Genomic DNA, 15,235 nt, shown 5'->3' with positions numbered 1-15,235 from the left:
GTGTGCATGAAATGTGTACGATCTCTCTGCTTTCTGAATTGTCATGCCCTCTCTACAAAGATGGCCTGCTTATCTCCTGGAACTATAAACTAGAGACCAAACAAACAAACAAACCAAAACCACAGTTATTTTCCTAAACATTTTGTTTCGTTGTGGATTTTTTTTCACAGCTACTAATATATCCAGTTGTATCACATTCTCCTGTGGATAGGCCAAAGCTATTGCAGGGACTTAGATATGTATATTTGACCCCAGAACAGTGCATTATTGTGTCCTTTAATTACCACACTTTCAGTAGCAGTTTGTAAATTAAGGGCAGAGGCCCACCCAAAGGGGATGCACAAAACATGGATTCATTCATTTCATATATAACTTTATATTTTAAAAATACAAATAAAATGCCCTGCTGTAGTTAACACAGCAGAGACCTCCAACGCTCTCTAATCAAAGGAACTTTTGCTTCATTGTGCAGACTTCTCTAACTATATGAGTATGTAAGTGCTCACGTCTGCCTCTGTGTGTGTGTGTGTGTGTGTGTGTGTGTGTGTGTGCGCGTGCATGTATTACTGTGTTTTGGTAGGCACATGTGAATACTGGAGGTTGAATTTGGGGTAGCTTCCTTTAGTTTGGATCTACCGGGTTCTGTCCCTGCAGGAAGAGTAATAGGCACATATTGGCATACATGGCTTTTATATGAATACTGGGAATAGAACTCAGGTCCCAGTCCTCCAACAGCAAGCACTCTACTCACCTATTTGTCTCCCTAGTCCTGTCCTTTAACAGATTTCTACAAACATGTAGAGGACTGCAGAGATGCTTGATGGGTAATAGTGATTCCTGGTCTTCCAGATCCGAGGCCACTTCTCAGCACTCACAGTGGGCAGCTCACAGCCACCAGTAATCCCAGCTCTTAAGTGGCCCAAAGCTTTCTTCTGGCCTCTCTGAATACCTGCACTCATGTGCACATATCCCGACACACACACACACAAACAGTAAAGGACTTAGAGCTATACGAAGAGTGTATGCGTATAGAATTCAACCAGCTGGCACAGCACCACAGTACACACGGTCCAGGCACATGACATTCCATATTCTCACCAAGGCTCATCTGTCAACTGTGCATGAAGAAGAAAACAGCCCACTGCCTCTCAGTGTCGCACGTTTACCGTTTTAGTACCTAGAATAAGGATTAAAGTTTTCTTATGGTTCTGAATTGTACTTTAGTAATTAGGACACAGAATCTATTGTTCAGTTTTATATAAAATTGTAAAGCATACTTAGGGGCATTTTTGGTGACAGGATTTTGAAGCATAATTTTTGTACTTAACCACCCATTCAAATACCCCCTGTCTATCAGTGTATGCAGGCACAGCAGCCAACTGAGCTATTTACAAACTGCTACCACAGTGGAGTTAAATAAGATTTCTCTGTGCAATTGAAATCAAATAAGGATTTCTGACATGTCTGTAAGTGCTGTTCAAGAGGGCCCGTGTCTATTTGACATTTATACAGTAGGAATGGTCTTCTTAAGACTACGTTATATGTGATATGAAATTTTTTATTAAAATTACAGTCAGAATATGGACACTTTAATCCACTTCTACTGTTGTTCTCTAAGGAGACCGGCTAACATGGATTTTTCCAGAATCCAGCTTTTATTGGCATCTCTTCCATTTATCTTATTAGACCTTTACAGCCTGGTCTTGATTTCTGAATCTCCACTCTCAGACAGTCTCTCATCCCATCAACCTGGAAGCCAAGTCCTATGTAATGATGCATGAGGCCCTATGCAGATACTTGCTCATTCCCTCATAAATGCCCGTGTATACCTGCTCAGAAGGAAGGCCCTTGGCTCATACGCTTTCTGTTCCCTCACCTTGAGAAGGTCTTTGATCTGTCATCCTTTCATGCACCTGTATCTTCAGAACTCAATAGCACTCCCTCCTCCTCTTTCTTGGGGTTTTCTATTTTGACTCTGGGCTCATCATTATCTGAAATAGCTCATGCTCAAAGCACTCACAGTTAGGATGTCCATCATCTCTCCGTGGAGCACAAGCCCCGTGAAAGCAGAGAGCTTTGCTCTGTTCACTGCTGCTTCCCTAATGTGATGCCTAGCACAAAGGAATCATTTATACATTTGTTGAATGAATGTAGGTGTCAACCCACTATAAAATTCTTCTCTGTAAAATGCCGTGTCTCTTTGTATCCCGTCATAAAGTTCCTATTTTTCCTCTGACACATAAGCTAACTTTAGTACATACTTGAATTTAATTTTAATGTTCCCAAACTAAGGTATATCAAATAGCTTCCATTGGAGAGTTTATAAGTTTTTTTTAAATAATTTGAAATAAATTGTTCTACAATAATAACATAGACAGCACCAACTTACAAGCATCTTTTTGAGAAAGAGCCTCTACTCATTAGACCCAATGTATACTGTAATGACAGTCTATCAATGTTGGAAGTTTTAAAGAACAGTTTTACTTGTGGATGGTCCTAAAGCTGAATGAAACAACACAAGGCCTTGCTAAGTGAGAACTTTCCTAGGGCCACTGTCAGCACCTTTTCATTCCTACTTCCATCTGCTTGAAGATCCTGACTTTAGTCTCAAGTCTTCTTCGTACATAGACTGTTCTCTGATTAGTATCTTTAAAGAGCACAACCTCTGCAGATCTTTCAAATCATACATGTACAGATTCATGAAGCACATATATTTATAGGAATACCTAGCCAACAATGATCTCCTGAGCTCAACAATACCTACATTCTATCAGTTTGTGCCCAGCAGCCCTCTTTCATCTCCGCCCACATTTCACATCACCTGATAAGACTGACACTTTAGGGTTGTTTTGGATGCTGATATGGTATTAGAAGTTGAGTCTTCATTGGGGACTAAGCAGGATAGTTTTGGAATTCAGAAATGACTGTTACTCCTAGATTTCAATCTCTAAATTTTTGGGTTCATGATTTTTCTCATCTTATTGTTATTACTATATTAGCTCAAAAATATGCCGATGTAATACATTTACCCCCAAGATTTACAAAAAATAAAAATCTGTTTAGGAATGATGGGCTGAGTCATTTACAGCCTCAGAAGCATAAGTCAAGCCATGAATATGTACCAGCATTTTTAAATTAATACATACAATATCAAAATAAGCATATTGGTTTTGTAGAAGTAGAAATAAAAGCACTTCATAAGAACTATGGTGGCAAGATTGCACCCAGCTCTAGTCATTAGTGTAAAGCTCAACATAACAGCATATGGTTTAGATAAGGACAAAAAATGGACTATGTTTTGTTTCAGTCCTTGATGGGAAAAGGAGTTGTATGCTTGGAAATATGAAAATTACAGTCTTGTATGTATTCTGCCACTATATGAAAGTAGAAAGTAGAAAGAACAAACCATTTCTAAATCACAGGACTCTGATCAAACTGCAAAACACCTGAAGTTCAGTAAAACACAAAATGCACCAACCTCTGCTGGTCTGTATGAACTTACACCGAAATTAAACACACATGCATACCCTAAACAAACAAAGAAATAAACAAAGAGTAACCCACCAGGTTTGATAGTATTCTAGACAACAAATGAAAAACACATATCATGTCTTGATTGCCTGTCTGTTTGTTTGCTTTGGTTTTTGTTTTTTTGTTTTTTTTTAATTCATAGCCCATGGCTTCTATTCACTGGGACACAGTCTATTCTGATTTACTTATATTAATGGTCCCACCATCACCATTTTTGTAACTTTACCTTCTTCAGTAATACTTGTTCATGGATGGGAATCCCAGTATACCTTAAGATAAAGCCAAAGTCTGAAGACATGTCAATAGCACCCTCCAAGCACAAACACAACAAATTCAAGATTATATGAGCATCTCTTTCCCATTAATCTGCCACTCAAAAGATTTGCTTAGGTTGGGAGAGCCCCTGGCCACCAACATCTCTAGCTGTACCCTACATAAAATCCATGGAGTCAAATCGCAGCATGCACAGTCCTGTTGAGACGTCCTCACAAATGTCTAGGGAGACATTCATATTTCATTCTCTAATGAAATGAACAAATCTTCTGAAAATCAAACTACCAAGAGGTTCATAAAAAGGAAAGTGATTTTTATTTTTTCATTATATTTCTATTACTTTGGAATAGAGCACACCCACTATAGCACACAAGTGGAGGTCAGGGAACAGCTTCCAGAGGTAATTTTCTCCTTCTGCCATTTGAATCCTAGAGATCTAATCCAGATTTTCTTTTTCCAATCCAGATCTTTAGGCATGGCTACCATCACCTTCTCCTGCAGAGTCATATTATTGGCTCAGAAAAAGAAAAATCTGGCAGTTTAGTTTCTGAGCTATCCGCAGTATACTTCCTCCTGTTTTACAAGACAGGAAAGCACGGCCTGTGCTGGATTCTTGTCTGAAATTTACCCTGCTGATTCACTACTTTACTAAACGGCTTGTGTTTACTTAAGACAGAAGTCAGTCACTAGGTACTGGGAGGCTACTCAGACTCAGCAATGCCTGGGGATGTGGCATTGTAACGCAAAAGGTATGGTCAAATTACTCAGCATCCCCATACCTCTGTACCATGAAGGCCATTCTGACAGCATAGTATGAACCAAGTGCTGACTTGACTGACAGCTGTTTCCAGCTTGTGCTTGATCCTCTCAAAGATGACCACACAGCACAGGGAGAACACAGATCACTCACAACTACAAACTCCGGCCACTCAACCTAAAGCAATGCAGCAAATGACCACAGCTCCAGTCCAGTGCCTTTCAAAGCAAAGAATATGGATTCAATCACCCTACATTTTACAGGTACACACACTCACACAAATAGTCACAATTCATAAGTCATAGAGAGAACCATTTTGCCCGTGTCATACACATGAGACTGCAGTCACACTTATTTGAAAATTCACTCATTAGAATTCCCTATTGGTAGAATAGGTCTAATAAATTCATCCAAGTCTGTGGGTAGTTGGAACTTTCCCACTTTATTGGACCTGCAGGAGCACTGCTAAACTTGCTGTGCTTATTAATGCCTTTCAGAGTTGAGGATTCGCATCTATTGCTACTCTTAGCTGTGTAAAGGACCAGTTGGCACAGCCTCCCTTGTTTCCATCAATCATCCACCTTCACCAACTGAACTCCCACTTACATCAAACTGCAACCATCGAAAACGACCAAGAAGTCAGCACTCAAGTAACCCGCAAAATGTCTGAGATTTTACACTCCACTCAATTCTTCCGTCTCGAACATGCACGTGGAAACAAAGTCAGAGCACAAGTTCCCCCAAAAAATGGTCCTTCGGTGAAACCTTCCTCTTTTTTTTTTTTTTTTTTTTTCTAGAACCCCTGCCCTCATTTCCTGCTATGCCCGATTTCAGCTCAAGAGCACAGAGCGCAAACCATTGAGGTAAGGAGGGCCTGGAGCCCAGCACTTACGTTGTTCATGTACTCGCTTAGCAGGTCCTGGAGCGCCTGACGAACTGCATTGCACTCGGCTACAATACGCTCACGGCGGTCGTCGCGTGTGCAAGAGGAATCGGCCATGAGAGCGGCTCCACTGATGATGCTCTCTAGTCTCTCCTCCAGGGACGGCCGGAACCTGGCTTCACTGAATGTCATGGGGTCCAGGATGATCTTATTCTGAAGAAATCAGAAGAGAAGTGTGAGCCGGAGAGAGACAGCTACCCTGGCCTGTTTTCTAACTGAAACTACGTGAATCTAGAACAAAGACAGCCCTCCCCTGAAAAGAAACCAGATCTTAAGACAAAATTCAGATACTGGGAACTTCTAGAGAAAGGTTTCCCCTCCTTCCTGTAAATGTAATCTACAGATTAAGAATAGGAACTCTTATCTGAAGCCTCTGTTCTTGGTTTAGGCCATGTGTGGGAAGGCATTTTCCCATGAGATGGTGATACTGGCAGTGTGGCCTTCAGGGAGAGAGCATGGCAGAATTAGGAAGATTGATAGCTCAGATATAAACTGTAATCAACAATTTGTACATTAGCTGTATTCAGAGCCTTCTCCGGAGGAACAGCAGAGTCTCAGGGCAAATGTCCCTAGATATCTCAGCAAAGAGCATCCAACAAATTAACAGCCTACAAGGAACTAATACCCTTTATGTTAAATGTAGGTTTTACAAAGTATGATCCAGAATATATGTACACCTGAATTCCCTTGCAATTAGCTGACAGTACCCACCTCCCAGGTCACCCTGGTTCATGCTCACAGTTTACGACAGGAGTGGCTGCTTCACTCCCCTTGTCTGCTTGTTGCCATATTTGTGTGCTGAGATGCAATCTAAAGCCATAAGATGAAATCAATTCATTCTATAAATTACATTGGTCAAAGTGTTTTATCAGAGAAATAGAATAGCAGCGGATACACTACTCAGCAGAGAAGATTTTTGTTTGCAGTAGATTGGAGCTAACATGAAGACCTACAAGTGCAGAGCCTAAGAGAAATGCTCAGGGAACAAGGGAAGAAGGGACAGACACATTCTACCAGCCAGAGAAGACTGCCAAGGTATAGTGTTTTCTAGACATGAAAAAAATGATGAAGCGATTACACTCTTGAACATGCCACAGCTTTGGCTACCTAGACAAGATTTGTAAAAGATCAAGCTAGCCAGAATTCCAGTATGGCTAGGGGAGCAGCCCACAAGCTACTACACTCAGCTGATGAATTATTGGAAAGTCCATTTTCTTTAGAGTTGCACATCTTGGTTGGTTGTCCAGGATCAAGTGGATGGTTCTATATTCTTACTAATATTGTAAGCATTAATCATATTCAGTTTGTTATAAACACAAGGAAATTAGTGAAGAAAAATGAGGAGGGCAGGAAATTGGGAAGGGATTGTATAGGAAGATGGAGTCTAGAAGGAAGAGGAAGAAAAGTAAGGGGAAGACATAACCAAAGTGTATCATATACATGTATGGGATTCTCAGAGAAGAACTACACTGAAAACATGAAAATCTCATCAGTATAGAGAGATCTGAGTCCAGGAATTCTGAGGACCCGAATGGTGAGTATAGACAGGCTCTCAGAGAGGAAGAGGAGAGGCAGGACTTCAAATCTACATGAACCTTGGAGTTCCCAGAAAATTACTATTTGTTCCAAAACTCCCTCTTTCATACACAAAGTAAATTCTGGACATCTGCAGATGGAGGACAGACCCTGGTCTGCAGCTTTCAGCAAACTGGATTTCAAATGTGTATTCTCATTTGGTTTACAAAAATGGTAGGAAAGAAATGTTTATAAACCCCAAATGTGCTACTTAGTGTCTGCCCACCACATCATACAGTATTAGGCATAATTGCCTGTGATAGTTTGCATATGCTTGGCCCAGAGAGTGGCACTATTAGAAGGTGTGGGCTTGTTGGAGGAAATGTGTCACGCTGGGGGTGGGCTTGGTGACACTCCTTCTAGCTGCCTGCGGATGCTTAGTCTATTCCTGGCTTCCTTTGGATAAAGATGTAGAACTCTCAGCTCCTGCTGTCATGCTCTTGTCTTGATGATAATGGACTGCACCTCTGAACCTGTAAACCAGCCTCAACTAAATGCTGTTATTTATAAGACTTGCCTTGGTCATGGCATCTATTCACAGCAGTAAAACCCTAACTAAGGCACTGCCCAAATGGTGGCAGAAGTTATGTGAAGACCCTGGGAGAGTCCATGGCTCTCTGTAGTCCATTTTTGCATGACAACATTCCAGACAGAACTTGACATTGGAAGCGGGTATTTCTACTCCATCTTGCACTGTCTCTGTGCTAGTGCTGTGTCTAATCAATGTCGCTGTCCTCCCCCTCCTCCCCCTTTCCCTTCTTCTCTGTGACTTTGTCTTGCCTTTCTGTTACTGCATTAAATATGTAATGATTATGCACACAATCACTGGCATTCCAATTAAAGAAATACCTGGTCAAAATATAATTAGACTATCTTCTGGGCCTAGGATAGATTTTATCTTTTTTTTTTCACCAAAAACCTAAAGAAATGCTAATGTGATGGAAATGTGCTGGAGAAAATTTTGAACTTCCCAAAAGGTGCAACTATAAAGCAGTTTCCACAAAGACAGTGTTGGACTATATTTGGACACTGATTTCTAAAGTATTTTTTATAAGACACTTCCCTTAGAGATACAATATTTCAATGCAAAAATAAGTTTACTTGGGCAAAAATGTTTTGGAAATACTGCCTGACTCTGAAAAAAATTATCTGGAATGCTCTGATGAGTCCTTGCTGATCAGAGCATTTTCAAAGTAACATTTTCAAAACCTACTTTAAGCACAGAGAGATAACCCTTTAAGACATGTCCAGAGGGGTTGAAGAACTGGCTCATCGTTAAAAGTGTCTGGTGCTTTTACGGATGATCAGTTTGGTTCCAATTTACATATTACAGACACTGAAAGCCACAACTATCTCCAACTCAAGGGGTCTGACTCCTCTGGTCTCTGTGGGCATCTATACCTACCAACACACAGATCTGTTATAAATAGCCCCATACAGAATCTCTGGGACCCTAAAGGAAACAACTAGAGAACATAGGAAAAGAGGCTTTGCAGTGTCAGCTGTTGGGTGCCCTGTCTCAGCTCATAGATGTCATGAGAGTAGTGCAAAAAATGTAGCCCCACAAACTCTGCATAAAAGCTACTTTACTAATGGAATTATTATAGATCACAGGGGTAAAGTTCTGAAAAAACTTTCTCTTGAAAGGGGAAAAGGACCGATAAATTTACAACCTTCTAATCAATACAGGAGGTGGAGATGAAATCATGGAAGTGATGGATGAGTATGGCTGAGGGGAGAAGCCATTCGGGGGCAGAAAGGCAGAAAGCATAGTGTGTATGTGTGTGTGTGTAGGGGGGGGGCTGCAGAAAATGTTCTCCTTGAGTGAATGTGCTCAGATATATATGGGATACCAAATGCATTCTCTCTCTCTCTCTCTCTCTCTCTCTCTCTCTCTCTCTCTCTCTCTATCTATCTATCTATCTATCTATGTATCTATCTATTTATCTCTATCTCTATCTCTATTCTTTCCCTCCCTCCTTCCCCTTTCACTATATTTTTCTACGTATGCATGCAGATATGTTTTTTTCTGGGTATCTGGGTAGGTAGAGGTTATATTCACTAGCATAAATAAACATGTATGTGTCTATGTTCAGACAACTGAACAAATCTTATACAGGATCTAGAATATGAGGAAAATAATAACATGAAAATGAATTCAAAAACAAAACCTGAATTTAATGACTTCAGAGGCTCAGAAGCTTAAGATTAATCTGTCTACAGCTTCCAATAAGGAAAAAAAAAAAACCCTGGAGCTGAGTTCTGAGTAAGAAAGTCCCAAAGAACAACACTATTTGGAAGTGAAGAAGAAAATAAGGGAGAAAGGGAGGGAGAGATGGAGGAAAGGAGAAAGGGAAAAGGGGGGAAGGAGGAAGGAGGAAGGAGGAAGGGAAGGAGGGAACATAAGAGCCAGAAGCAAGGATGGAGGTATGCAGGAAAGAGGAAGGAAAGTAGGGAGGGAGAGAGGACAGAGGCACAAAGGAAAGGGGGAAGAGAGGCAGAGTGTGGGAAGAAAGGAGAAGGGACCTAAGTCCTATCTTTCCTAACACACTTCTCCATTCTCTCTGGTCAGCAAACTCCCTACTGCTCAGATGCCTCCACTCGTGAAGCTGCCCTCTATCTACATTTCCTTCATCATCATCCCCTCCTCTCGCCCTCTCTTTAGTATCCTGGTTTTCTTCTAGTTCCAAATTGGCAAAATAACACTACCAAAGGACAGAGCCCATCAAGGGCTCCTAACTGGCCATTTCTAGCATCATTTCTCAATCTGTGGGTCAACACTTTGGGGGTTGTGAATAAGACAGAATGTACATCAAATATTTATACCATAAGTCATAACAGTAGCAAAATTAAAGTTAAAAAAATAGTATAAAATGATTTTATGCTTGGGGGTCACCAGAACAGGAAGAACTATATTCGTAAGGTTGATTGAGAACCACTGGTTTAAAGCAAAGACTTCCTACACTGAAAGAATTGTATCTATTTCTAATTTCACTGAGGTTGGTTAACACAGATTGCACCTTGACAATTTTGTCTGCATTCTTAGATTCTACTGCACACCTGTACATGTCTGACCTTCTTGCTTTTTCTAGTATTTTCAGGCTTACTCATATGAAAGAGTTATGAACAAGATCTCTTATCTTTCTAAATACTTAACCTTAGTTTAATAACTTCCTATATTGCTTATTTTTATTCTCATTATTTGGCTGAAAAATAATTTTTGATTAGCATCTTTCATTTAAAGATCAGTATTTTGAACAGTGGGATAGCACACACATTTGAATTGAAAGGCTGAAGGAAGCTTCCCTTTTTACCTTCTCTTGTCTTACTCCCTTTGGCTAAGACTTCAGGTATCCCTATAAACAGTAGTAGGAAATGTGGACACCCCAGACTTTTTTATGATATTAACTGGAATGCTTTGAGTTTACTAAGAGGCAGTTGGAAATGAATAGGTGAAAGGAGAATCACTATTTTGGGAAGACAGAGGCTGTCCTTTGTACAGTAGATGGCCCTACCCTCAGCACTAAGTAGACTGGTTTTTTTTTTTTTTTTTAACAACCCTGTCTGCATCCTTGAGACTGGAGATGAGTCAGCAGATGCTTGTACAAAATGAGTAGGAAGAAAACAGTCTCTGCTTTGTGTTTTCCAACATGAGCCATGCAGAGAGTGGCTGAGTCACACTTGACATATAGAATTTACAAAATGTCAACAAAAACAACAAAAATGGCATTTGCAGGTATGAAGAGTGGACCAATTTGGTAACTGCATAGCCACATAAAATTTTATAGGCATGAAAAAAAGGAAAATGAGTGGTCAGACAGCCCTGGGGATTCTTTTATGTTCATGATAACCCTGCAAAATCAAGGCATCCTGAAAGTTTACTACTTCCATAGTTCCAGGAAGCAAGGAAGAAATGATGTTCTTTGATAAGGAGCAGACCTTTATCACCTGCTGACCAGCACAGCTGTTCCAAGTGAAACAAGCAGAGGAAAAGAATAAATGTCAACACGCCCTCACAGGCAGTCATTTGCCATTATTTTAAAGATCCAAAACCAACAATACCTCATAAAACTTCACATCACTCAACAACAGTCTTCTAAATGAAGATGCTCTTTGACATAGTCACTGAAACAAAGAAGTTCCATAACCCCACCTAGCAATGTGCATTCAAGATATGAGATATTTTGCCAAGGCTTTTGGGCATGTTTCTGTTTCTTCATCAGCATGTTCCAACTCTGTTTACTTACGATTATCAAAATATTCCAGCCTGACATACTTTGGGTGTGTGAAACGAGTCAGACTTTGAGAATTAAGGACTCCCCTTCTCCTTCCTCCCTAGAAAACGATCCAAACCCTTCAGTTCTTTGGTATTTGAAGAAGGTACTTCAGAGCTGCCTTTGCTTCAGTGAAATGTGACTATGTGAGCATGGAAACAGAGAGCTCTAAGCCGAGGTTGAGATATTAGAATCAGGCTTCCTGCTGCTCTGCCCTTTCAAAAATCGCCTAGTTCATGACAGTTACGAAGATTTCAGTGAGATCAAGGTCTGGGAGGGTACTTGACTTGTGTACTGAGTTATTTCCTGACACCAATATAAGGCATAGCAAAATTAATATCATCTAAAGTCTGTCATCCCCCTTTGAAGCACATGACTAATAACCCTTGGGCATCCTCTCCCTGTGGTATTACAATAGCTATAGGAAGTCAAGAATAATACAAAAAGAAGTTTTAAAGCTCTGAAAGCTGAAAGTGAAAGTCCCCTGTTGACAATGAGGGTTGATCCCAATTCAGGTATGAATGCTTTAAATAGTTCTTTTAAAGACCTAAGTCTGATATAAAAGCATAAGTCAAGTTTGATGTAATACTTGAACTAAGGTGTCTAAATCAAAATCATGCTATTTGCTCATTTTTAAACATTCTCCCTGCGGTATGTAATAATCTGTATAGATATCTCTCTATCCTTTGTCATTCTATGCCAAGCTTCCTCAGCATGAATCTCTATCTTCACATGTGAACTTTATCTTGACCTAATTGGAGTAACATTTGGAATGAAAAATAATGAGTTGAAATCATTTATTTTATAAAGCTACAAAAAACCCTCAAAATATCATTTAAATCTGCCTTAATTTTATAAAATTGCAAATTGCCATATTGATAACATACTTTCTTCTGAGCCATGTACTTAAAAACAAACTAATTATGCCACTTACCTACTTAAGATATTATTTGTAATTACACGGTTCAGTTTTTAATTGGAATTAAATGACAAAGATAATGGCTTGGTAATTAAAGAGTATTTTTATCCATGTTTAATTCTTTTAAAAAGTGGTGTCTACATAAGCCCATATTAATTTTACTTTAGAAGAGGAAAAGAGATTGCAGAGAGCAGTTGCTTCTCAAAGGTTAGGAACAAACTGGCTGAAGGCTTTCAGCTCTCACCACACTAACTGGATTATGAAATGTGAGGAAAGACAGTAGAACTTCCGGTAAATGATCATCAGTCTGCAGTGGGTTACTATCGTGTCCTGAGCACATTCTAGACACCTGGGAATAGATGGTTTTACAACTAATTCTATCAGAGCAAAGTAGCATTCAGAATCCCATGAGTCTGTGAACACAAACTATGCTACCTCAAGCTAGACAAAAATAACAATAAGGAGATTGTGGTGAGCAGGAAGGCCCCTTCTATCTGAGAAGCTGGCAGGAGAAAACCGTATGGAGAGGTAGAGGAAGTTTGCTTTAAGGGTGTGGCTGGTGGTGACCATTCTCCAGTGGATGGCCCCACATTCAGCAGTATATGGGCAACACCAAGTATACTTGATGTGGGAGCATGGATGAGGGGCAGAAAAAGAAGTAAAAGAAGAGGATGTAAGTTAGGTATGTAGGAAACGGGTCTTGAGTCTGAGAGGAGTATAAGGAAGGGATAAATATGATCAAAAGACATTGTACAAAATCCTGAAATCAAAATGAAAAACAACAACAAAAGAATACTGAGTCTCACATTGTGGGCTGATCAGCCAGTATCCACATGAAGTTAATCAAACCAAGCCATGGAAGCTTAATAAAGAGGAAATGTTGTGCTTTTTTGCTGAGAAAATGATCACTTGACTTCTCCATCAATTCTCTACACTATTGACCAATTTTCCTACTTGTTTCAAACTGTGGTCTTTAGGTTCTTAGCACAATTTACTACCAGGTTCCTAAGATAAATTTCATATGATGTTCCTAAGATAAACTTCTTCCTACAGGGGATGGGAGATGTTGGTCCAGCCCTTCTTCTCCATTCCTTCTCCCACCTACTCTTATTTCCAGACAGATCTCAACATTTTGTTCTTTATCTTTGTAGTTTTCTCAGAACTCGCCAAGCTCAGCCACTCCAGCGCTTTAGCCATTGCCTACTTTTGAGAGACACAAAATGCCATGTCCAGCCCAGACCCTTTTGAGACACCAACTGCCACTTATATCTGCCAATGGTAATTACGTGAGAGGTGACCTACCATCCCCTCCATGGCAGCATGTGGAAGAGCTTCCTTGTCCTTCTCTTCCAATGACATCCAAGTCCCTGATTGTTGTGAAAAGGAACAAGATACTATAGTCTTATGTCATTGCCATGGCCTGATCTCGAGAAATGAGAAAGAGGACGTCTCTACTTACATATGAAATAAGCAGTGCCCAGACAGCACAGATGCCACACACTAAACAAGCTTCCACATCTCAGGTCTTTTCTGTTGAAAGACAGGCATCAATGTAATCTAGGGCTAGAATGGTTTCAGACGGTAAAATTTGGGTGTGCTGTGCTCTAACAATGCTTGTTTTAAACCTCAGATGTCTCTAATACGATAATTTAAAAGCAGCTCATTTAAGCAGTGATTAGGGCCTTTTGGGTCTTAAAGGAGGCTTCATGTGCACTGGGTTGCTTTCCATTCCTACCTATGGCTGCATGGAAATGAAATGTTCCTCTCTCCATAGGATGTAGTAACAGAGCGTGCATCTTGCAGGCAGAGGACAGATCTGACCAGATAAGGACACACATCAGCATCTCATCTTAAATGTCATAGGTATTAAAAATCTGAGAAGAAACAATCTGCCAATTAAAAGTTACCCATTCTAGAGGATTCCATTACAGCTGTGCAGGGAGACTAGGACTCTGGTAATAATTCCTCCTAGTTAAGCAAGTGGTTTAACTTCTGAGCACTTTGGTTACCTCAGGGGAAAAGAGGGTAACTAGTCACATTTGTACTTCTGAGTTCTCAAGAAAATTAAATAAATCTAAACAGACTACACTGATACGAGATACAGAGTGAATGATAAATATTATTCAAATAGCTTTAAATAGCTTTCTTCTCAAGCTCTGACTCCTGGGGTCATTAGATATTATAACATTAATTTTAGCATGAAGAGCCCAAATCAGCCTCCTTAACTGTTCAGCTATTTCCTTCTAACCTGACATTCTTAAAATCTGTTTATCCTCTAACTCTGTGTGCAGGTTATATATATATATATATATATATATATATATATATATATATATATATATATGTGTGTGTGTGTGTGTGTGTGTGTGTGTGTGTGTGTGTGTGTGTGTGTGAGAGAGAGAGAGAGAGAGAGAGAGAGAGAGAGAGAGAGAGAGAGAGAGCACACTGTGTGTCTGTGTATGTGTGTATGTTTGTGTGTGTAGAAGTCCAAGGCTAATATCCCCAGACTTTATATCCTGACGTAGGGCCCCACAATCAGATCCATGCATTATCTATACCACTAAATATTCTAGGGTTTCTATTGCTTTGATGAAACACCATGACAAAAAGCAAAATGGGAAGGAAAAAAAGATTTTGTTTATATTTCGACATCACTATTGACCATCGGAGGGAGTTTGAACAAGAACTGAAGCAGGGCAAGAACCTGGAGGCAGAAACTGATGAAGAAGCTATGGAGGAGTGCTGCTTACTGTGTTGTTCCCAATGGATTACTTAACCTGTTTTCTTATAGAACCTAGGATCTATAGCCCAGGAGTGGAACCAACCACAATGTGCTGGGCCCTCTGGGATCCTGCCTATCAATAATTAAGAAAAAGCACTGTAGGTTTATGTATAGCCAGATCTTATACAGGCATTTTCTCAAGGCACCATCTTCTCAAGTGACTCCAAGCTGGCATAGAAGT

General features: G+C 40.1%; 1 protein-coding gene across 3 annotated transcripts in view; it reads right to left on the bottom strand.

Annotated features, from left to right (window-relative positions):
* CTNNA2 (catenin alpha 2) overlaps positions 1–15,235 on the bottom strand; it is a gene marked incomplete at both ends in the record, with an annotated part of 909,395 nt that overhangs the window by 696,842 nt on the left and 197,318 nt on the right. For all 3 annotated transcript variants that reach the window (XM_080932244.1, XM_080932242.1, XM_080932243.1), the window contains one exon: positions 5,454–5,657. In XM_080932244.1, coding sequence (XP_080788370.1) covers positions 5,454–5,657 — 204 coding nt within the window. The remainder of the gene's footprint in view (positions 1–5,453; positions 5,658–15,235) is intronic.

Source organism: Micromys minutus (genome assembly GCF_963924665.1).
Source record: "Micromys minutus genome assembly, chromosome: 18".
NCBI classification, from domain to species: Eukaryota; Metazoa; Chordata; class Mammalia; order Rodentia; family Muridae; genus Micromys; species Micromys minutus.
This window is presented reverse-complemented; position numbering and strand designations above follow the sequence as displayed.